The sequence below is a fragment of the Equus asinus genome, chromosome 26 (assembly GCF_041296235.1).
Source record: "Equus asinus isolate D_3611 breed Donkey chromosome 26, EquAss-T2T_v2, whole genome shotgun sequence".
Lineage (NCBI taxonomy): Eukaryota > Metazoa > Chordata > Mammalia > Perissodactyla > Equidae > Equus > Equus asinus.
In genome coordinates, this window is record NC_091815.1 from 35,189,521 (window position 1) to 35,213,467 (window position 23,947).

The 23,947-nt window shown below is 49.4% G+C and overlaps 1 protein-coding gene and 2 pseudogenes across 2 annotated transcripts in view; all 3 read left to right on the forward strand.

The window, feature by feature from the left end:
• The window catches only part of LOC106822323 (sialic acid-binding Ig-like lectin 6), a 42,812-nt gene extending 32,775 nt beyond the window's left edge, over positions 1 to 10,037 (forward strand). The window contains exons 1-10 of one of the 2 annotated variants that reach the window (XM_070498841.1): positions 3,337 to 3,511; positions 3,589 to 3,960; positions 4,129 to 4,407; positions 4,602 to 4,649; positions 5,149 to 5,403; positions 5,487 to 5,771; positions 6,534 to 6,627; positions 6,972 to 7,053; positions 8,448 to 8,483; positions 9,460 to 10,037. In XM_070498841.1, coding sequence (XP_070354942.1) covers positions 3,469 to 3,511; positions 3,589 to 3,960; positions 4,129 to 4,407; positions 4,602 to 4,649; positions 5,149 to 5,403; positions 5,487 to 5,771; positions 6,534 to 6,627; positions 6,972 to 7,053; positions 8,448 to 8,483; positions 9,460 to 9,633 — 1,668 coding nt within the window. In that variant the 5' untranslated portion in view covers positions 3,337 to 3,468 and the 3' untranslated portion in view covers positions 9,634 to 10,037. Of the gene's footprint in view, positions 1 to 3,336; positions 3,512 to 3,588; positions 3,961 to 4,128; positions 4,408 to 4,601; positions 4,650 to 5,148; positions 5,404 to 5,486; positions 5,772 to 6,533; positions 6,628 to 6,971; positions 7,054 to 8,447; positions 8,484 to 9,459 lie in introns of those variants that run through there. The other variant, XM_044758824.2, reaches the window with a different exon arrangement.
• A 1,834-nt stretch (positions 10,038 to 11,871) lies between these two features.
• On the forward strand, positions 11,872 to 17,425 carry LOC123281325 (sialic acid-binding Ig-like lectin 8; annotated as a pseudogene).
• Positions 17,426 to 20,727: 3,302 nt separating this feature from the next.
• On the forward strand, positions 20,728 to 21,955 carry LOC123281235 (myeloid cell surface antigen CD33-like; annotated as a pseudogene).
• The last annotated feature ends 1,992 nt before the right edge of the window (positions 21,956 to 23,947 follow it).

Below are 23,947 nucleotides of genomic sequence, written 5' to 3' on the forward strand. Positions count from 1 at the left end.
ATATCTTTAGAGAAGTTAATAAGGAAAACTTCAAGGTCCCTGTGTGTAAATGCTTTGAATAGAAATTCACAAAGAAAGATTACAGTTAATTTAAAAACTAGACGGTAAAAGTTATTTATAATCACATCGATGCAAAGTAAAGAAAGGATAAAAACTATTTCTCTAATCTTGAATTAGGAAAAGTGAGAAAAGTCAGTCATATCAGGCACTTTCAAGTGCCCTCGGGAGATTTAAGTGAGTAGGCCACTTTTGGGAAATGTCATGTTGACTTCCAACGCAATTGGAAGAATCATCTCCTCTCCCCATTTATTGCATCAATTAGAAATGTTTTGCTCTAAGTTACAAAAAGGCCGACTTTCAGGAACTTTAACAGATAGGGCTTTACTTTCTCACATAAGAAGAACTCTAGGGATGGGCTGCTGCTGGCTTTAATTCAGTGGCTTGGCAGAGTCCACTGGACATTCTGGAGAGTAAAGAAGAAGGGACACAGGGGAAGCCCAGCCCCCAGACCAGAGGGTAGGCCCCTCTCTGATTTTCTCCCTCATAAGGTGGGCTGTTATCTCTGACTCACCTGCCTTCCTGACCTGAGGCCCAGATCCAGTTCCTGTCTAGTCAGACCCCTCTACGTAGCCCAGTTATTCCTAAACTAGTGATTCAATTCTGCTTCAGCACCACGGACAGCACCATCTCTGCTTTCTGGGGCTCCCCAAGGACCAGACAGTGTCTTTGTTGAAAAGAGAACCCCTTTTGTGGGCCGAACCTGAGGGAAGAATTGGAAGAGGCTTGGGGGCTGGATGTGAACAGGGTAGAAGCCTCTCAATCTAGGTCAGCCCTTCTCCGGCTCCTTGCCACCCCCAGGAAATAAGGCCTTACATTGCATGAGAGAGGGTCTTCTCACATACCCTTGGTTTCTTGCCTCTCAGGGCAGACTCCACCTCCAATCTCTTCAGAAATCCCTCCCTATCTGGGGAAATCCCCCATCCCGCCTCTTCCTTCTCTTACAGACAGGAAGGGCCTCTCTCCCCAACACGCTTATGTCTGTCTCTCTCCTTTTCCCTCTCTGTCCTCCACTCTCTCCTGCTCTTCCTCTCTTTGTCTCACTTAGTCTCCGGTCAGTACCCAAATGGAGCTCTGGAGGACAGAGAACAAGACTTGTGGTCCTTTACTGCCTCTACCTCTGTGCCAAATCCTGACAATTAAAAAAAAATTATGCCACAACGTCTACCAGATAAATAAAGGAATGAAATATCAGAAGGCTAAATAAAGCATTGCTTTAGGAAGTGATGGAAGATATTCAAAGTGTTTAGGCACATGAGGAACCTTGCTTAGATTGTGAAAAGAGTTCTTTCACATCAGAGATGGATTGCTGTCAGTAGGAGACCGAAGCTACAAGAGGGATATCACTAAGGAGAGGGGAATTAGGTGGTCACCCCATGGAGGAGAATTGTGGAGGCTGGAGGAGCTGTGGAGAAGATGGGGAGAGATGTTCTGTATACGTATGTGCAGGGCTCACAGGAAATGTGAGGAAGAACAAAGGCTCAGTCACAAGTTCTATGTCACCCTGAACCCAAACAGCTCATCCAAGTCTGGCACTGGAGTCAGGGCTCCAGGCTCAGTCTCAGCCTCTGTTCATAGACTCTCTCCTTGCAGATGAATTCAAGCGTTCACTTAATGCTTCCTGAGGCCTCCAGGGTGCTCCAGCCCTGGAGTGGGTCCAACACAGACAGGATTCAGTCTCAGGAGAGTCTTGGTCTCTCACACCTCTGTCCCCATGAGAGAGGCTCCGAGAAACCTATCCAGGGAAACATACACCATCAAACTCCACATCTCTCTTGAGGGAAGTGGGAGTTGGTCTTCAGGAAGTCACTGGTGGCATTTCAGGGTACAGGAGGGAGGAAGGCTCCACTCTGCTGTGGTCCCAGAAGAGCTCAGCTTTCACTTCCCTTGCAGTGACCTGAGAGCGGGGTGGTATTCTTGTTGAAGGGAGAAGTTTGGGTCAGAAACCATAATTTCAATCCAGAAAGAGCCCCCAGCTCACTGACCACCCCACAGGTGCCCCTACCTCCCAGCTGCAAGAGGCTGATCAGGTGGTATCAAGGGAATCTAGACGATCCTCTGCAGCCCAGAGATGCTGCCGCTGCTGTGGCCACAACTGTGAGGGCAACAGGTCTGAGGCAGAGCTTTCCAGGCAGGGTTGCAGTCAGAGACTCTGTGTCCTGCAGTGGTCCCTGAAGGATGGTGCAGGACAATCTGTAACCTTCAGTCAGTGACCGTGAAGGAGGGCCTGCCTGTGCATCCTATCCCATTCTTCAACCCGGCTCATGGATTTTCTGGACTGACTTTAGCCCACCTACCTCCCACTTTCAGACTCTGGAGGTAGCCAACAGACACCATAATCTCCCTCTGGTCATAGGCCCTACTAAAAATTGGAAGAGAGAATCTAGGGCCAACTCAACCTCCTCGGGCACGCAGGGACCCACAGTTGCTCTCTGGGTATCAGATTTTCCAAGATGTGGGAAAGTTGGAGGACTTTAGGATAGAGAAATATTATGTGAAATATGACTGCCAATATATGACACTGTCTCTGAAGGTGACAAGTAACCAAGTGTCCCAGGGAGAGAACCCGAGAGACAGGAACACATCTGCTCCTTATCTGGAGGGAGGGGGAGGTGATCAGGATCATGGAGCTGAGAGAGAGGGAGGCCGATGTGGAGGTTGCCCACAGGATCACACTCTTGGGTCTGAGTCTTTTTCTCTTCTCCAGCTTGCATCACATACCCCAAATCTAAACCACTTTCGCCTGAAGTGCAACCATCTTGGGGTCTAAATAGCACTGTCGCCAGCTTGTATAAGAGGATGCTTCTTTCCCCACCTGGAGCACAAGCCTTCCCTCCATTCCTAAGTAGTCACCCAGATGTTAGGGTCCCAAGGTCATGACCCCAGCCCTACATGATAGGTGACCATTCTAGGAGGTGCTGGGTCTGTGGATAGAACCCTCAGAGGAGTTCAGCCTATAGCTAAAAACGTATATGTGATTTTTCAGGCCCAATCACAAGCAAATAGAAAGACTTTCCCTGGCTGTCCTCACAGAGAAGCTGCCCTCCATGCACTCTTGACTCTCTGGGAGCTGGCCAGCAGGGACCTGCTTCTCCAGCACATTCAATTGTGCATGAGCCCAGGAAGCAGGACTTGGTGGCTCTCATCCTTCCTTGCTGCCTTACTTGGGCAAGCCCCTTGCCTCTCTGAGCTTCAGGGTTCATCTGTCACATGCAGAAACGGGCCTGGGTGATCTTAAAGGGGACAGTCACAGCTGACTCAGGGAGTCTGAAGTTTCTCTTCTGGGCTTTTGGCCATTTGTTCTTACCACAGGCTTCCCCTCTAAGCTTCCTCTGCCCTCTCACATCTGCGACTTTCTCTTCTCTCTCAGAGGGACCCTGGAAGGCAGATCAAACAGGGCATGAGGACAGGATGTCGCTGCAGCTGCTGCTGTTGCTGCCCATGCTGTGGGGAGGTGAGTGGTCAAGGGGAGAGGGAACCCCACTCTGGGGAAGCTCTGGAGCTCCAGGTTGTGTTTCTCTCTCTCCCCAGTGCCCATGGCTCAAGGTCAGAGTTACTGGCTGGAGCTACCAGAGTCCGTGACAGTGCAGGAGGGCCTGTGTGTCCTCGTGCCCTGCAATTTTTCCTATCCCTGGACTGCCTTTGGAACGCTTTACATGTTTTGGTTCCGGAAAGGGATGGATGGACACCAAGATCCTTTGGTGGCCACTAACAAACCAAACCAGAAGCTGCACGAGAGCACCCATGGCCGGTTCTTCCTCCTGGGAGACCCCCATGCCCAGAACTGCTCCCTGAGTATCAGAGACGTCAACCTAGGGGACAGTGGGACTTACTTCTTTCGTATGGAGGACTCCTTCAGGGGACACTCATATCTAGATAAGATGTTCTCTCTGAATGTGACAGGTATGGTAGGGGCCCAGGGAAAAGCCCCAGAGTGTGGGGAACCTGAAAGAGAAAAGTGAAGGTTCTGTCCCTCCTGTGGGTGGCGTGGGGTGGGGAGAGTCATGAAAAGACCCTGGAGCAGGCTGAAAACATGCTGAGGGGACCCAACCTCCTCTGTCTCCTCTCCAGCCCTGACCCACAGGCCCCACATCCATATCTTGGGGCCCCTGGAGTCCGGCCAACCCAGGAACCTGACTTGCTCTGTGCCCTGGGCCTGTGAGCAAGGCACTGCTCCTGCCTTCTCCTGGACATCAGCTGCCCTCACCTCCCTGGGCCCCAGGGCCCGCCTCTCCTCGGTGCTCACCCTCACTCCACGGCCTCAGGACCACGGCACCAGCGTCACCTGTCAGGTGAAGTTCCTTGCAGCTGGTGTGACTGTGGAAAGGAACATCCAGCTCAATGTCACCTGTGAGTGCTGGGCCAGGGTGGCTGGGTCCCTGAGGGGGTGGGGCCAGGGCAGAGCTGGGGCAGGGCTTGATGTTGGGGCCCTGCTAGTCCAACAGGAAGGGGGCCCCCTTTACCTGTTTCCGTGACTCCTAAGGGAAAATGTCCAATCCATCTGTCGCCATGGATGTTGAGGCTGCTACATCCTTCTGTCCCAGATGCTCCGCAGAACATGGCCATCAGCATCTCCCAAGGAAACAGCACAGGTAGGAAAGAACCTCTTCTCTCCAGAGCTGGGATGGATGTAGGGTCTAGCTGGATCTAGTGCTACAGTTGGCCGGGGACCAAGTGAGAGAAAAGTGAGAAGCCAGCTACTGAGGTCAGACATGGGAGAGCACGGGGTAAAGCCCTACAAATCCCAACTCCCTGAGGTTAATCATTGGCTCACCCACAGTTTTTCTGGTCAAATCCAAAGGAAGCCATCACATCCCTCTAGCTTCACCCTCCTGTCTGATGTTTTATCTCCTCCTTCTTCTGTAGGCCCCTCATGACCCATTAGCTGTTTCCTCCATCCCTGTCCTGAGCCCTCTGTCCTTCATCTGCCCAACACTCTGAGCAGCTCCAGAGAAGTTGTCTAGGCATCTTCTGAAGGCCTGAGGCCCGGTCTCCTCTGGTCCCCTCCTCAGAGTTAGCGTGGAGAGAGATGCCAGCTTCACCCACCCCATCTCTGTCTTTGTCTCTCTCTCTGCATCTCTCTCCCCAAAGCCTTCAAGATCCTGCATAACTCTTCAGCCCTTCCCATCCTGGAGGGCCAGGCTGTGCGGCTGCTCTGTGTTGCTGACAGCAACCCCCTTGCACAGCTGAGCTGGTTCTGGGGATCCCCAGCCCTGAACGCCACCCCCATCTCCACCAGCGCCGTCCTGGAGCTGCCTCACACGGGGAGTGCAGGAGGAGACTTCACCTGTCTTGCTCGGCACCTGCTGGGCTCCCAAACTGTCTCTGTGAGCCTCTCTGTTCTCTGTGAGTGTGGGGACCCCTGGGGCAGGAAAGCTGGGTCCTGGGGAGGGCAGAGGCATCGCTGACCTTCTCCTCCCCCCCCACAGACCCCCCACAGCTGCTGGGACCCTCCTGCTCCTGGGAGGATGAGGGTCTGCACTGTGGCTGCTCATCCCGAGCCCAGCCGGCCCCCTCCCTGCGCTGGCGGCTTGGGGAGGGTCTGCTGGAGGGGAACAGCAGCAACGCCTCCTTCACCATCACCTCCAGCTCCTCCGGGCTCTGGGCCAACAGCTCCTTGAGTCTCAGCTGGGAGCTCAGCTCCAGCCTCAGAGTCAGCTGCGAGGCCAGGAATGTCCACGGGGCCCGGAGCATCGCTATCCTGCTCCTGCCAGGTCAGGGCTCTGCTGAGGGGTGACACCTGGGGAGTGAGGGCCCTAGAACCTTGTTTTAGTTTCCTATGGCTGCGCTAACAAAGTACCTCAGACAGGAGGTTAAACAATGGAGATGTATCATGTCACATTTCTGGAGGCCAGAAGCCTGAGATCAAGGGGTCAGCAGGGCTGGTTCCCTCTGAGGCTGTGAGACTCTGTCCCAGGCCTCTCCCTCAGCTTCTGCTGGTTTGCTGACAATATTTGTTTTTCCTTTTCACGAAGAACATCACCCCAATCTCTGTCTTCCTCTTCACAAGGCGTTCTCCCTGTCTGGGTGCAAATTCCCCCTTTTTAATGAGGACACAAGTTGTATTGGATAAGGGCCCAACCTAATGACCTCATTTTACCATTACCACTATAAAGATCCAGTCTCCAAATAAGGTCATATTCTGAGGTATGTGGCCAGGATACAGTGAGGGGGATGGATTTCAATATTTAAATTTTGAAGGGGAAGCAATTTAACCCATAACAGCCCCAGAGAGATGGAGCTTGGAGCAGAGGCACCTCAAGGCCTGGACCAGAGTGGCTGAGGGTGTAAGATCCTCAACCCTGTGGCCAGGAAAAGGGGCTGGTCCAGGGTCTACAGCACAATGGAATGCAGAGCCACTGAGTCCTGTTTGAGGACTGGGTACACTCAGGGAACAGACAGAGAGAGAAGTGGCCAGTTGGGAGGATGCTACGCGTAGGGGGTTGGAGTTCACCCTAAAGTCAAATTATCTGCAGGTAAACCAGAACCCAGGGCTGAGGGGGTCCTGGGAGCAGTCGGGGGAGCTGGCATCGTGGCCCTGCTTTCTCTCTGCCTTTTTCTCATCTTCAGGTGAGAGTGGGCTCCAGGGACTGAGGGAGAGGCCTGGGGGAGGAAGGGCATAAGGTCTCAGAATGTCAAAAACCTGAGCTGGAGGAACTGGACTGGTTGGAAAGCCAGGAGCCTGGGAAGGGAGGCTGAGCTGTGGCACGAATCAGACTGTAACCAACAGGGCCAAGCATGGGGTCTCTTCCCAGCCTCTGCTCCAGCTCTTCGGTTGGGGGAGCATCTGGAGACTGACCCCACCTCCTCCTACCTCGTTCAGCACTTCCCAGGTCTTCACAAGGAGTAGGGGGTGGCCTGCCTACTCGAGGCCCCAAATAACCAGGCTGAAATGCCCGGGGCTGTTCCCTTAGAGTGAAGATCTGCAGGAAGAAGGCAGCCCAGCCAGTGCAGAGCACAGAGGATGTGAACTCAGTCGAGGGCTCAGGCTCTGGGGTGAGTGAGGGGATTTGAGCTGCATTCAACATTATCCCTGGTTTTTGCCCCTTGGGAACGGCCCTTGGGCATTTCCATGTTTACATCCAACACTCCGGGAATTCCACGTGTGGTCATTTTAAATTATCGACTCACCTGCTCTGATGGCTCTGCTTCTGGTGGGATAAGTACGTAGTCCACTTGTTTTTCAGGGGGTATTTATGCCTCATGATGTGATTATCATTTTCCCCTGGAAATGATAGCCTTTCCTTCTGGTGTTGATTACTGGGGAAAAGTAATGACCCAAACACAGTCTGTGTCAGACCCACTAGGTCCAAGGAAAGTGGAAGACATGGGCCCTAGGGCAGAGAGCCAAGAACCCCAAAGTCACAATTCATCACCCCATTCTGCACTTTTCAAATCTACCAGCAAGTTTATTTAATTATCAATACTGAATCTATGGAAGTATACTTTACACAGAATAAAATGCACCCATTTAGGTGTAAGTTACATGAATTTTGACAAATGTGTACACCCTGTAACCATGTCCACAATCAAGATGAGGGACATTTCCATCACTCCCCAAAATTCCCCTGTTCCCCTTCCCAGTCTATGCCCCCTTCCCAGCAATCACTGATTTCTGTCACTAAAGATTAGTTTTACCCATTCTGGAACTTTGTAGAAATGGAATCTGCAACATGTACTCTGTATAGCTGGCTGTATCACTTCATTAAAAGATGTAAAAATCTTAAACATGTATGCCGCCAACAACAGTGCATCATCCATCAAAACAAATGAACCAAAACTGACAGAGCTGCAAGGAGAAATAGACACACCCACAACCATAGTTGATTATTTCAAAAATCCTTTCTCAATAACTGGTAGAACAAGGAGACAGAAAATCATTTTTTTTTTAATTCAGTTTACTTAGTTCCCTGTCCTGTTTCTCCTTGGTCCATCTTGGGAATGGAGTCCTCAGGGTGTGCTAAGCCCCCATCAGGAATCCTGGGGATGGAATCGTGGATGCCAGGAATCAGGATGTATCTTTTCCATTACTTTGCTTTCAAAGTTTTAGTGAACTTTTTTTTAATGACTGTCTCTTGTGGTCAGTAGAGCCCAGTGGTTCAAAAAATGTGCTCTGGAGCCAGACGGCCTGCATCCAAATCCCCTTTCCCTACTGACGAGCTGTGTGACCCTGAATGAATGATGTGCCCTCTTTGACCTCTGTTTATTTTCTGTGACAGGGGGATATGAGGAGGCCCTGTGTCACCGAGTAGTTGTGAGCAGTACTTAAAACAGCACCTGGGCATACTGAGCACAGGACTCATTACCACGTGTCAGAACCCTTCCCTTTCCAGCGAGTGAGTCCCAAGGGTGGTTTATTGATGTTATTTTCTTCCCTGTTGCATCCCCAGGGCCTAGAGGAATGCCTGATTCACAACTCACAGCAGGTACTCAGTAAATATTTCTGGAATAAATCACTAAATAACCATCTTGTTTCTATTAAAATCTCTGTCTGTCTTTTGATGGGTGAGTTTCATCCATACGCTAATACTGTAGCCGTGATTATTCAGAGACACATTTCTTCCTTTCTCGTGTTTTGGCTGCAGTAGATTAGCACAGCTGATCCATCGTTGGCTTTCATCTTGCCTTCGGCCACCCTGGGCAGTCTTCTCCCTCTCTTCTATTTGCACTGCAATAGCGAAGCCCTTTCCTCCTGATCTGAGAACTGTTTGTCTTTGCCTCTCTGAGCTGCTGTTTGAGGGTTTCTGTTTCATGAGTCTGTAGCCTGAGGGTGTGGAGGGTAGGGAGCAGATATGGGCGGGGTGTCTGTTACCATCTTTCCTTCAGAACCTGCTATCTGGTCCATCTTCTAGAGCCTGTCTGAAAACTGGGTGTGCCCCCTTGCCCCTGCTTTGTTTCAAAATCTCTCCTGTCTCAAATTGAGAACTTGAATTGTATTTCTTTTATATTTGTTTAGTAACTGCTTCTCCTAGGAAACCATCACCTGTATGGTGTCAGGGGCTGGTTCTGCTTTCTTCATCACTGTACACACAGCACCTGGCACACGGCCCCAACAGAGGATGGCGCTATAGCGAGAAAGAGCTGGGTGTGAGTCCTGGCTCAGGGGTGCATGTAGAGAGATGTGTGTCTTCAGGGCAATGCACATAATCTCTCTTAGCATTAGTTTTGCCATTTGTAAGATGAATAGGATAATACTATCCTCTCCTCTCATTTTTTTTAGAATACAATGTGATTAATATAAACATTCACTAAGGATGGGGAAATCTCAATTATCAACTATTTTTGAATAATCGAATGGGTAAAAGGTCAAAGTTCCATCTGTACCACTCCCATTCTGGTCTTGGCTGCCCTCTCCCAGACCCTGTTGCCGAGCTCTGAATCTCTTCTCTTCCTTCCACTCAGGCGCATCAGCACCAGGTCAGGACAGACTACCCTTCAGACTGCCCAGCCCCTGCTGGAGCGAGCCCCATCTCAAGAGAGGAAATGGAGCTCCAGGAGACTTTCCTGAGTGTTCACAAGCCTCAGGAACAAAAAGTCACCAACAGCGAGTCTGCAGAGATCAAGAGACACAAGTGAGAAATTATTTTCTCGCAGTTCTGGAGGCTGGAATCACAGATCAACAGCTCAGCAGGGCTAGTTCCTTCTGAGGTCTCTCTCTGGGGCTTGCAGAGAGCTTCTTTCTGTGTGTGTCTGTGTCCCAATTTCCTCTTCTTATAAAGATATCAGGTGTGTTGGATTAGAGCCCACCCTAGTGTCTTCATTTTCACTGAATTACTTCTTTAAAGACCCTGTCTCCAAATACGGTCTCATCCTAAGATACTGGGCTTAGGACTTCAACTTATTAATGTCATGATTTTTCTGCCCATAACACTCAGCCTTTGACTATTTTAAAATTGATGGCCTTCTTGTCAATGGTATGAATCCTCTAGTATATGTGGAAAACCACAGGACTTGTGTTCAAAAGAACTGAGTTCAAATCCATCTATGCCACTGATTGACTGAGTCCTTTTATCTCTGTGTGTTCACTTTACTGTTCTGCAAAGGAAATGAATCAACCTTTTAATCAGATTATTGTGAGAGAGCCAGGAAAAGGGACATAGAAACAGCTAACAGAATCCTGACGGGAAGATTTTTGTGAACTGAGAACCCAGGATTTGTCTGGAGTTTTGGTGGCTGTTTTAACAGAAAGTTTCTGCTCACAGTTTCTCCTAAGACGTGGAGGGGCCAGTCCCAGAGTCCACAGAACTTTTCCCCCTAGGATTGGAAGCGAGGCAAGGATGGCTGCTCTTACCACTTCTATTCAACAATATATTGTAGATCCTCCTCTGTGCAATGTATGCAAGAAATAGATATCAGAGCCCTCCTGGTCGTAAAGTAAGAAGTAGAACAGTCTTTATTCACAGACAACATGGTTGTGTCCATAGAAAATCTAAAGTTATCCACAAAGACCTTGCTAAAACCAAGAAAAGAGTTTAGTGAAGTGTTAAGATACCAGTTCAAATGACAAACTTCCTTTGCAATGCTATGTGTTGGCCAAGGAGAATGAGAAATTATTATTTTGTCTTTCTGCAGGGAAAGATTCTCCCTGAGCTAACGTATGCTGCCAATCTTCCTCTTTTGAAAATCTTTTTCCTCCTCAAAGTCCCAGTGTGTGATTGTATGTCCTAGTTGTAAGTTGTTCTAGTTCTTCCTTGTGAACCGCCAGCACGGGGTGGTGTTGTCCCACCTACTCCTCATGACCTCCCACCTGGAGAGTCCTGGTCACATCCCTTCTGCCAATTCCATCTAGATTTCTGGTTTCCCGGTGGCTTGTCCAGCTCTCCGTGGTGTCCTGGTCTGTCAAATTCACCTCACTGTCTCATCTCAGAAGAGAGTAGGATTTATCCCTGTGCGTTTGGAGAAATGAAGGACAGGGTAAATGACTGAAAGACTGCCTCCCCATATTTGGAAGAAACATAACTGAAACTTAAGGGTGAGAAAGGTTGAAATGACAAGATGTCAACAGATATGCCGTGGAAGAACTAAGCAGAAGAGAGTTGGTGTCACCATGCTAACGTCAGATGAGTGAGTCCTGGAGGCAAAGGGTGTTAGGAATGGGCACTTCATAAAAATCAAAGCTTTAATTCACGTCCCCGAAGTAAAATTCGGAAATGTATGCATCAACAATGGAGTCTCAAAGTACACAAAGCACACATATTCACAGAATTACAGCTCCTGTCACAGGGAGCTCCAGCTGCCGAGACACTTATTTTCTTCCCAGTGGACAGTGACGCTCGAGGCTGCATCGGGGGCTGGTGTGTGAATCGTGAGCAGAGGGGGTTGTCTACCACATGGAAGCTGAGGGTGAGAGGACAGTTATCCTCTTCATCCCACCCCCCAGGCCTCCTCCATCTCCCACATCTTCATCCCAGCCCTGGACTGTCCTCCACACCATCGACAGCCTGTAACTCAGGGGGTCTGGCCACAAGGCTCCCATTCTCACTTTGCAGAAAATGCCCCTGAGAGGAAGGGCATCAACAGGGAGGCAGAGGATGGGGCTCAGGCCCTGTGTGGGGCGTGAATTTGGGTGAGGATCTCACCATCCCTGGTCCAGGGTCCCCAGGAGTGGACATGGGTGGAGGATGGTTGACTATAGGGCCTGTCCCAGCCCCAACAGCGTCTGGGTGTGAACTTCCTCCTCTGAGGAGGGTCACTGTTCTCCCCTCACCCTCAGCTTCCTGTTGGAGGCTCCTCAAAATCTTGCAAATTTTAGTTTCCGAGAGACAGCCTGAGAAACAGACTTTCCCAGGGAACCTGGCGTCTCCAACCCAAGACATGCTGCTGCTGCTGCTGGCCCAGCTCTGGGGTTGGGAGGGGCCTGAGGGCCAGAGCAAGCCAGAGGAGGATTACCGATTACAAGTGCGGGCGTCAGCGATGGTGCAGGAGGGCCTGTGTGTTTTTGTGCCCTGCTCCTTCTCCTATCCCTGGAGTGTCTGGGTTATCTTTACACTGGGTCACGGCTACTGGTTCCAGCAAGGGACCAATACAGACCAGGATGTTCCAGTGACCACAAACAACCCAGATCATGAAACGCAGAATGAGGCCCCGGGCCTATTCCACCTCCTTGGGGACCCCCAGGTCTACAATTGCTCCCTGGACATCAGAGATGCCAGGAAGAGGGACAAAGTTTCATCTTTTGAGGGGGTGGAGAGAGGAAGTACAAAATGGAATTACATATCTAACCATCTCTCTGTGCACATGACCGATAAGGAATGGGCTCCAAGAGAGGTCACAGGGGAAGGACAGGGGTACCCTGGGGCAGGGCTGGAATGGGCCTTTCCATCCTGCGAGGGAGTTGTGGGTGCAGCATGTCAGGGCTCAGAAAGAGGAGCTGGACCCAAGTAAGGGTTGGACCTCGAACCCTCCCCCCTGATTCCCATATGTCCCTATCTCCTCACCAGCTTTGACCTACACGCCCGAAATCCTCATCTTCGGGAACTTGGAGTCTGGCCACCCCAGGAACCTGACCTGCTCTGTGCCTGGGCCTGTGAGTAAGGCACATCCCTCCATCTTCTCCTGGATGGGGGCCTCCGTCTACCACCAGGTCCCCACGATTGCTCACTCTTCAGTGTTTACACTCACCCTGCAGCCTCAGGACCATGGCACCAGTCTCACCTGTCAGGTGACCTTGCCTGGTGCTGGAGTGACCACAACAAAGACCATCCACCTCAACGTGTCCTGTGAGTGCTAAGCTAGGACACCCGGATTCCTGAGGGGGTCCTGAGGCCAGTAGGGATGGGAGGTCAGGACTTTGGACACTGGGTGTTAAGTCCCCAGAATTCAGGCTGAGAGGTGGTCGGGAGAAGGCCCACATCTACCCTTCCTTCAATTATGCAGCTCCTGGGGACAAGGGCCAATGTCTGCCCAGCCCTCACCACTGGTGTGGGTCCACCATGTCTTTCTCTCCCAGACTCTCCACAGAACTTGGCCGTAACTGTCTTCCAAGGAAACAGCACAGGTAGGAAGGAGCCCCCTCCTGGGCTGTAGGGAGCAGAGCCTGTTCCAGCTCAGGGCAGGACCGGGTCCCTGCCTCACCCTAGACTCACCCTAGTGACCAGAGGCCCCCTTGTAGGTGGACCCAGAGGTCCCTCTCATCCTCAGTCCCCATGGCCTCTGTGAGCAGCCATCCTATCAACCCCTCACTCTCCCCAGAATTCTCCACCCTCCTCAGCTCCACAAGGAGAGCAGGGAGACATTCTCTGGGCAGAGCCCACCCCTGGAGCCCCCTTATAATGTGTCCCCTGACAATTCCTCCAAGCTAGTCTTTTCATTTTCCCTAACAATTGTTCGTTTAAGTTCTTTTGCACAGATAATGTATTCACATGGCCAAAAATTCAAAATGCACAACGCAGTCTGTCCTCAGATGCCCAGTCTCCTCCCAGGAAGTGACCCGTGTCCATAGGCTGCTCTGAACCTTGGTTTGTTCACCTAAAGGATCTTAAGGGTCATTTGATGTCAGTAGCACAGACTGTCCTCATTCTTCTCCATGACTGTGCCATATTCTACGGCCTGGTGGATCTGATTCTGCATTCTAGTGGAATACCATGGCATTCATTTTATTCTACTAACAGAAACACTGCACTGAGTAATCTGGTATCTCCTTTCTCAGGGGTGTGTGTGTGTGTCTTTAGGATAAATTCCTAAAAGTTAAAGAGCTGGGTCATGTGTTCTTTCTATTTTTTTATTGAGGTATAATTGGCATATAACACATAGTAGTTTCGCTCGTACAACTTCATGATTCATTTGCATACATTGCAAAATTATCACCATAATTAGTTTAGTTAATATCCGTCACCATACGTAGTTACAGAAATTTTTTCCTTGTGATGAGAAATTTTAATATCTACTCTGATAGAAACTTTCAAATATGTAATACAGTATTGTTAACTATATTCACCATGCTGTATATGACATCCCCAAGACGTATTTACTTCATAACTGGAATTTTGTACACCCCACCCCCGGCCTCTGGCAACCACTAATCTGTTTTCTGTATCCATGAGCTTCCTTTTTGTCCTTTTATAGATTCCATACATATAAGTGAGATCCTACAGTCTCTCTTTTTCTGTCTGACTTCTTTCATTTAGTGTAATGTCCTCAAGTTTCGTCCATGTTGTCACATATGGCAAGACTTCATTCTTTTTCATGACTGAGTAGTATTCCATTGTATATCTTTATCACATCTCCTTCACCCATTCCTCTGTCGGTGGGCACTTAGGCTTTGTCCAAGTCTTGGCTGTTGTGGATAATGCTGTAATGAATGTGGGGTGCAGACATCTTTTTTTCATTTTCTTCCAATATATATATACCCAGAAGTGGAATTGCTGGATTATCAGGTATTTCTATTTTTAATTTTTTGAGGAAGCTCCACACTGTTTCCCATAGTGGCTGCACCAATTCACATTCCCACCAATGGTGTACAAGAGTTCCTTTTCTCCACATCCTATATTTTGGAGAGATATGGCTAAATTGTTCTCCATTGAGCTTGGACGAGCTGACATCCCCACCAGAGATGGGTGATGTGTAGGTATTCTCCCAGGCTCACCAAATCTGGGGTTGGTGGGCAACTTTAAGATCTTTGACCATATTGGGTGAACTTTGGAATATCCATATAGTTTTAATTGTCATTTTTCTTGTTGTGCATGATGTTGCACATGATTTTATCTGATGAAGAATCATTTGTGTTTCTTTTATTCTGTGAACTCTCTATTCATCGTCTCTGCCCGTCTTCTACTGAGTGACTTGACTTTTTCTTATTGGTTCTTGGAGACATTTTCAAGTGAGAGGAATGAGCCATTGTTCTGTCATAGGAGTTATGACGACTTTACTCAGTATGCCATCACCTTTTTCTTGGTGGTCAGTAATCATTACAATGCTTAGGGATCTATTTATGTCTGTGGTCACATTTATCAATCTCTTCTCTATGGCTTCTGTTTTTCTCACTTTGAGTTTATAAAAACAACTCCCCACTTTTCCTCCTGTGGCCTCATTTCTGAAGACCCACCCCCAGCCTCAGCCCCTTTCCCTCCAAACCTGCAGGCTTATTTGCTTTTCCCTGGACATGCACAGGCCTTGGTCCTCTTTGCGCTTTCTGTTCCTCCTTCTTGCAATATGCTCTTCCATGCCCTCAGCATCATCTTGCTGCCCCTGCTTACCCCTTACCTTCACAAAGCTGCCTCTTCCAGGGAGCCCTCCTGGCCCTGCCAGTCTCATTTACATAGCCATCCTCAGAACCCCTGTAGCCAAGTGTCACTGCCATCATATGTGTCATGTGGTGTGAGCACCTGTTACTGGGTCCCCACTCCTCCCCAGGCTGAGTTTCTAAGACTGAGTCCCTTCAGAAAGACCTCATTGAATCAGTCTTGGTGTCACATGAAGACATGAATGAATGAAAGAGTTTTCAGGGTCAATCTTGGTTCTGAGCGAAGTGGACATGGGATCCCGGACAGGGATGACAATTCATAAGGTCATCTTATAAAGCCCGAGACCCTCCCTCTGTGCTTCCTCGGGCCTGAATCCAGCCAGAAAGCCCATCAGGACAGAGATGGATCTAGATCACGGAGTGCAGAGATAGATGGGTCCTGAGCAGTGATCTGGGCTCCTGCCCACTCCTTCTCTCTGGGTCCCTCTCCTGGAGTCTGGGTGGCTCTCAGTCTCTGTCTGCGGGTCTGAGTCTGGCCCTCTCAGCTTATCTCCACCTGTATCCTTACTCTTTCTCTTAACCTCCTTTTCTCTTTGACCCTCTGTCTCTTTTTCTCCAGCACCCACAGTCCTAGAGAACGGCTCATCTCTTTCAGTCCTGGACCACCAGTGCCTGTGCCTGGTCTGTGTTGTCGACAGCAACCCACCTACCAAGTTGAGCAGGGTCCAGGGGAGCCTGACCCTGAGCCCCTCACAGCCCTCAAACCCTGGAGTGCTGGAGCTGCCTCAAGTACACGTCGGAGATGAAGGGGAATTCACCTGCTGAGCTCAGAATCCTCTGGGCTCCCAGACTTCTTTCTGAGCCTCTCCCTGAAGAGTGAGTGTCCAGGGGCTGCACACTGGACCCCAACCGCCTGAGGCCTTTCAGCGCACTGGTCCCTGAGCAAGTGGCCCCAGAGCCCTCTGTCCAAGTGCTAAAGGTCAGAGCATGGGGTGAGGTGAGGCCCTGGCACCAGTGCTCCTGCATCCATTCATGCAGAAGAGCCAGAGAACCAATGTCCAGAGTCCTACTGGGAGCAGAAGGACATGGGATTGTGGTGGAGCAGATGGATCCATCCTCATCCCACTTTCCTGTGGGGTGATCAGGACCCATGGCAGAGGTGGTTCTGGTGGTCATTGAGGAAGCAGCTGTGAAGACTCTGCTCCTCCTCTGCCTCATCTCCCTCATGTGAGCATTGCCCCAGGGAGAAGAGGTGGCATGGGTAGGGTAGGGAACATGTAGCTGAGTCCCAGAACCAGGGTTAGAGGAGCCCAAAGGGATCACGGGGCAGGTCAGGTAGGAGGCTAATGGGGGCAGGGTGGGGGTGAGGGATCCACAGTGGGAGCTGCAGTCACTTACCCACCAAGTAGGTGTCCAGGATGGCACGTGCCTGCTGTGCTCCCCACCTGCCCTTTCCCCCCTCAGTCACCCCTCCCGACACTAAAAAGGAGGAAGGGGTGAGTCTGCTGCCCTCTGCGCCAGGATCCAACAAGACTCAAAGACCCTGGTGAAGTCCCACAGGAGGAAGACATCCAGGCCCCCAGGGAGCATGGAGGATGCAACTACCATCCCTAGTTAATCCCTCAGGTCAGTGACATGGGTGTCTCACCAGTGAACATCCTGCCACATGCCTCCATCAAGATGGCCCCAGGATTGCTCTTCTCAGCATGCCAAAGTTGAGCTGCCTTCTTTCCCCCTAAATCCACTTCTCTGCTGGGTTACCCCTCACACTGATGACGCTGCAGCCTCCATCTCTAAGGCCAGCAGTGGCATGTGGTTCTCCTCTTTTCCCTCCCTCCCTTCTCCTTAATGCAATAAATCAATAAGTCTTATCCATCCTTACACCTAATCACAGCTCATCTTGCTGCCCGTCTCCTCCTCATCCTGACCTGGTCATTCCTGGGGCCTCATCTCTTCCGAGTCTCTGAACCCACCTCACCTCCTGCCTCCATCTCTTTCCTTACAGAAGACCTCCAGACTGTGTTTCCAGAGACCATCATTGTCCACGTCCTGCACAGTATGAAGAGCTACGTGTCCTCTCCATGGCCAGAGACTGAGCTGAAAACACCACAGGCTGGATTTGAAGGCCTGGTGTGGTCTGTCTCCTGCTGGACTCTCCTGCAGATTCCTCCCTCTCCCTGCATCTGACAGTGTCTCCACTCCCAGCTGGGCCAAGGCCTCTGTGACTCTGAGACTGTGCATGTGCAGTTCCTTCCCCTGAAATGCCCTTCCCTCCCCATTCCTGCCTCTCCAAGTCCTGCTTATCCCTCAGGCTCAGTTTTAAAAGTCCTCAGAGTGTGTGTGTGCACGTGTGTGTGTGTGTGTACCACTGTATGGTTCTTAGCAGGGTGACATTCAGTCCTTTATTCATAGACTCACTTAACAAGTATTATCACACACCTACTATGGGCCAGCGTTGTCGTAGGGGTCAGGGGTGCATTGGTGACACAACTTCAAAACTCACTGTCATCCAAAGGATTTGAAGAGACACTTCTGCAAAGAAGACACATAAATGACGAAGGAGCACACGAAAAGATGGTCAATAGCATCAGTTATTAGAGAAATGTGAATCAAAACCACAATGAAATACAAATTCTTGCCCATTAGGACAGTTATTATATATATATATATATATATATATATATATATATATATCTTTAAAAAAACAGAAAACAAGTGTTGGTGAAGATGTGGACAAACTGGAACCCTCATGCATTTATGTGGGAATGAAAAATGGTGCAGCTTTGTGGAAAACCCTTTGGAACTGCCTCCAAAAGTGAAACACAGAATTGGCATACTTTCAAAGGAATTGAAAGTATGTACTCAACAGTCGCTTGCACACCATAGTTCATAGCAGCATTATTCCGAGTAGCAGTGGAACCAACCCTAGTGTCCACCAATTGAAGAATAGATGAACCAAATGTGGTACATACATACACTGGAATATCATTCAGCCTTAAAAAGGTTAGAATGAAATTCTGACACACTCTACAACATGGAAAAACTTTGAAAACTATAAGGTAAATGAAAGGAGCCAGACACAAAAGAACAAATATTTTCATGATTCTGCTTCTATGAGCCGCTTACAAAGACAGATTCATAGAAACAGAAGGTAGAATGGTGGAAGCTCAGAATCAGGGGACGGGGGATGAGGACTTATGTAACTGCGCAGGGTTACTCCCCGGGATGACAAAAGTATTCAGGAAATAGACAGTTGGGATGGTTGCACCACACTGTGAGTGTACCTAGCGTCACTGAATTGTACCCTACAAAATGTGAAAAACATCAAGTTTTATTTTATGGATATTTTACCACAAGAAAATTAAGGAAATGAGAAGAACTTCTGGCATCAAAATGCTGTCATTATGGAGACAGGAATTAAAAATAAATAAAAATAGAGCACATTGGATAGCGATACATGTTTGGGGGAAATCCCTCAGGGAAAGGAGCCTGTGGCATAGTGGGGTGGGTTTTCTGTATGGGAGAGTGTGACGTGATGGAGGTGATGTTTGAACAAAAACTCGAAAGCAGGGAGGAAGCAGGCACTGTGTTTCCCTAGGAGAAAAGTATTCCAGGAAGATGGAAAAGGGGGAGGTGTGAGGGCCACGGTCCTGAGGCAGAAGCAGGCTTGGTGTGTGGAGGAAACAAGAGGTCAATGTGTGACAGCACAGGGAGGACGGTGCAGACCCCGTGGGAGACTGTCGCAGGCCAATGCATGATTCTGGAAACCCGTGAGGGGAGCAGACACATGACTAGATCCTCAAGTTTTCAAGATCCCAATGGCTGCTATGCTCAGAATTTGGAAAGAGTGGGTCCAGGGAAGCCAAAGATAGATGTGGCACGTCACTGCTGGGTACTCCAGGCAGGAGGTGATGGTGCCCTGGACCAGGGATGCTGTGTATGTAGGGAGGATGCATTTGGGAGACATTTTAAAGGTCATGCCGACTGAATTTCCTACTGGATGTGGTAAACGAGGGAAAGAGAGGAGCAGAAATGGTGCCAAATCTTTCCTCTGAGTGACTAGAAGGGTGGAGTTGTGTTCCATGAAGGACATCAGAGAGTAGGGTTTTGAAAGATGCTGGTCGTTCTCAGAAGCCATTTGATAGTCAGCTGTGGACATCAGCAAGAGAGCTGACTATGAAGATCTAGAGAGGAGGTGAGGGGTGCAGACTGGAGATGTTAAAATGTATAGCCAGTGTAAGGTGATGACAAGAGATGAGGTAAAAGAAAAAAAAAACACAAAGGGGATGATAAGAGAATGGCAGTTCCTCCAAAAATTAAAAGTAGAATTACCATATGACCCAGCAATTCCACTTCTGGGTATTCATTCAAAAGAATGACAGCAGGGGCTCAGAGACACTTGCACACCTGTGCTCACAGCAACTTTGTTCACAAAAGCAAAAAGGTGGAGGGGCTGGCCCCATGGCCGAGTGGTTAAGTTCGCGCTCTCCTCTTTGGCGGCCCAGGGTTTTGCTGGTTCAGATCCTGGGCGCGGACGTGGAACCGCTTGTCAGGCCATGCTGAGGCAGCGTCCCACGTGCCACAACCAGAAGGACCCACAACTAAAAAGACAAAACTATGTACTGGGAGGATTTGGGGAGAAAAAGCAGGGGAAAAAGAAGGTAGAGGCAACCGAAGCATCCACAATGGATGGAGGGATAAGCACAGTGTGGTGTGTACCTATCATAGAATATCACAAAGTCTTAAAAAGGAGAGAATTCTGACGCAAGCTACCACATGCATGTAGGTTGAGGACATGATGGTAAGTGAATAAACCAGTCACTAAAAAGCCAAATACTATATGATCCCCTTAGTCAAATTCCTACAGACAGAAAAATGGGAGGGTGGTTTCCAGGGACTAGGAGTTGGAAGAAATGGGAAGTTTTTGTTTAATGAGAATAGAGTTTTAAGTAGTGCAAGTTGAAAAGATACTTTCAATTTTTTGGCCAGATGTCAAATCTAGAAATCTAGAAAATACCTAGTAGCTACCAGGAGCCACAGAAAACTCACCAGTGACTGCAGCTCTATAGACCAACAGGACTGAGTGGGGAGGAAGCGACACCACTGGGTGGGGAACATCTCACAGGCATGGACCAGGTGGGTCATCTGCCTTGTTTCCAGCCTCACCAACACAGAGATGCTCACTAAGCATTTGGGGAATGAATGAATGAACTGATAATGGATGGACTGCTGCCTTCACCTCACCTAAGACCTTCTTTTAATCTGCCCCAGACCCTAAAGAATCCTACACCTGGCAGGATGCACCACTTGAATTCTAGATGAAGTTGTGACTCTCCGAGGTTCAGCAGGAGCTGAGCAGCTCCCTGGTGTACACAGCAGGGCTCAAAAAAGCACATCAGATGGGGGGCCCTTAGAGACTCACTGTGTCTCACTCCTCAGATGTCCTCAGAGGTCCTGGTCCGGGCTCCAGTGCTGGTGGATGCCCCAAGATGGGGGCAGGACATGCGGCATGTACGTTGTCTGCTCCTGTCTGGGAGGGTCTCAGGGTCTCTGGGCCATGGGGTGTGCAGAGAGCGGACAAGCTCTGGTTTGCAGTTCCTCTTCTGTGTGTGACCGAGGTCACGTCCTCCTCCCCAGCTTCCCGTGGGTCTTCCCGCAACTCCCCCCACACTCACCTTTCCCTTCTCTTTCGAGACACAGGACAAACACCCAGCCACAGGGCCCTGCTGCAGGCAGATGAGTGGACCGAGGAGAGGAGTGGTTGGGGCAGGGGCTGCTGTTGACATTCCTTTCACTGCAGGGTCCCTGGCTCAGATTGAAATATTCGGGCTGCAAGTACAGGAGTCAGTGACAGTGCAGGAAGGTCTGTGTGTCCAAGTGCCCTGCACTGGTTTCTACCCTTGGGGTGGCTGGGCTGACTCTACCCCAGCTCATGGCCACTGGTTCTGGGAAGAGGCAAATCCATACCAGGATGCTCCTGTGGCCACAAACAACCAAATAGAAAAGTACAAGAGGATACCCAGGGCTGATTCCACCCCCTTGGGGACCCTTGGTCTAACAATTGCTCCATGGACATCAGAGATGCTAGGAAGAGGGACAATGGAAAATCCTTTTTTTGTGTGTGGAGAAAGGAAGTACAGAATGGAATTATAAATCTAACCATCTCTCTGTGCAAGTGACGGGTAAGGATGGGGTCCACAGGGGAAGGATATGGGGGCCCCAGGCCAGGGTTTGGATAGGATACCACTCCTGAGATGGGGGTGGAGGTACAGTCTTTCAGTGCTCAGAGAGAGGAGCTAGATCAAAGGCAGCTTCTCTCAGGGCCATACCTAGGACCCTCACTCCTGATTCCCATGTCTCCCCATCTCCCTCCTCCCAGTGCTGACCCACATGCCCAACATCCTCATCCCTGGGACCCTGGAGTCCAGCAGCCACAGGAACCTGACCTGCTCTGCACCCTGGGTCTGTGAATGGGGCACACTGCCCATCTTCTCCTGGACATCAGCTGGCTTCAACTCCCTGGGCCCCTGAACTCGCCTCTTCTCCGTGCTCACCCTCACCCCACGACCCCAGGACCACGGCTCTAACCTCACCTGTCAGATGAATTTCCATGAAGCTGGTGTGACTTTGGAAAGGCCCATCCAGCTCAATGTCACCTGTGGGTGCTGGGCCAGAATGCTCGAGTCCATGAGGGTGTGGTGGGGTCTGGAGGGCTAGGCTAGTGACGCTTGTTTTTTTTGTCCTGGGGGCCCAGCTGTAGGGGACCTAGAAGGACACAAGGACCTGACCCTTCTGCATTTCTGGAGGGGGATGCCTAGGCTTATCTCACCCCATCACATCCCATGATAAGGCATCCCCTCTTGTCGTCCTAGGTGCCACAGAGAACTCAGCAATTGGTGTCTGTCTAGGGGACAGCACGGGTAGGAAGGAGCCCTTCCAGGGTTGTAGTGATCAGGGCCTCTTCCAGCTCAGAACAGGGCTGGGTCCCTGCCTCAGTGTGGACTCAGTGTGGTTACCAGAGACCCCCTTGTGGGTGAACCAAGTGGTCCCTCCCATCCTCAGCCACCATGGCCTCTGTGAGCAGCTGTCCTCATTGGCCGTTCACTCCTCTCAGACTTCTCCACTCCCCTTGGCTCCACAAGGAGAACAGGACAACATTCACATGGCAGAGCCCCCCTCTCCAGACCCCTTATCACCAGTCTCTGATGGCTCCATCAGCCTCATCTTCTTATTTTCCCCTAATAGTTCATAAGTTACATATTTTTGGACAGGTAATATATTCACCTGGCCAAAACTTCAAAATGCACACACAGTCTGTCCTCAGATGCCCATCCCTCTCCCAGGAAGTGACCAGTGTCCAAGGATGCTCTGAACCTTGGTCTGTTCATCTAAAGGATCTCAGTGGTCCTTTGACATCAGTGGTACAGATGTCGTCATTCATCTGTGACTGTGCAGAATTCCTTTGCATAGATGGATTCTGATTCTGTACACATCTTATGCTAATGGAAAAATCATGGCATTAAGTTATTCCACCAAGAAAATGATATGATCTATAATCCTGTGTCTCCTTTCACACGTGTGTGTATTTATGATTGTGAGATAAATTCCTAAAAGCAAAAGAGTTTGATCATATGTTCTTTCTATATTGAGAAACATGGCCAAGTTGTCCTCCATTGAAGATGGACAAGTTTACTTTCTCAACATCGAGGGCTGAAAGTGTGTGTTTTCAGCAAACCAGCATGTGGTGAAACCTTTGGAGTTTTGCCAGTAACAGGTGAAAATCAGTATCTCCCTATACTTTTTAATTTCTATGCATTATTTTGTCATTGAGGAAAAAGTCACTAAAAATAAAATCAGTATTTGAGCCGTTTTTGAGTGTACAAAAGGGGCTTTTAGTACATTCACAGTGTTGTCCAGCCATTATGATTGTCTAATTCTGTCCATCCAACATTTACATCACCCCAAAGAGAAACCCTGTGCCCATGAAGCAGTCCCTCTCCGTACTCCCCTCCCTCAGCCCCTGCAACCACTAATCTGTTTGCTGTCTCTGTAAATGTGCCTATTCTGGACATGTCATATAAGTGGAATCATACAAAATGTGGCCTTTGGGGTCTGGTTTCACTTCACAAAACACTTTCAATGTTTATCCATGCAGCACGTGTCAGTAATTCTCTCTTTTTTGTCTGAACAATATTCCATCGTATGGATCAACCACATTTTCTCATTTATTGGTTGGTTGATGGGCATTTGGGTTGTCTCCACATTTTGGCTCTCGTGAATAATGCTGCTGTGAACTTTGCTGAGTACAATTTCGTTTGTAGATGTGTTTTCAGTTTTCTGGGGCATACGCTTACCTAGGAGTGGAATTGCCAGGTCAAAAGGTAGAGTCTATGTTTGAGTTTTTGAGGACATGCCAGACTGTTTTGCACAGTAACAGCTCCATTTTGCATTACTAGCAGCAACATATGATGGTTCCAATTTCTCCACATCATTTCCAACATTATTTTCCTTCTTTAAGGAAAAAAGCAATTACAGCCTACTGGTGGATGTGAAGAGCCAGCTTTGGTGTTCTAGGTGTTAGGATGTAGCATACCTGGGTTCATTTCCCAGTGTGGGAACCACACCAACCATTGGTTGGTTGTCACACTGTGGCAGCTGCATGTTGCTATCATGCTGAAAGCTACGCCATTGGTATTTCAAATACCAGCA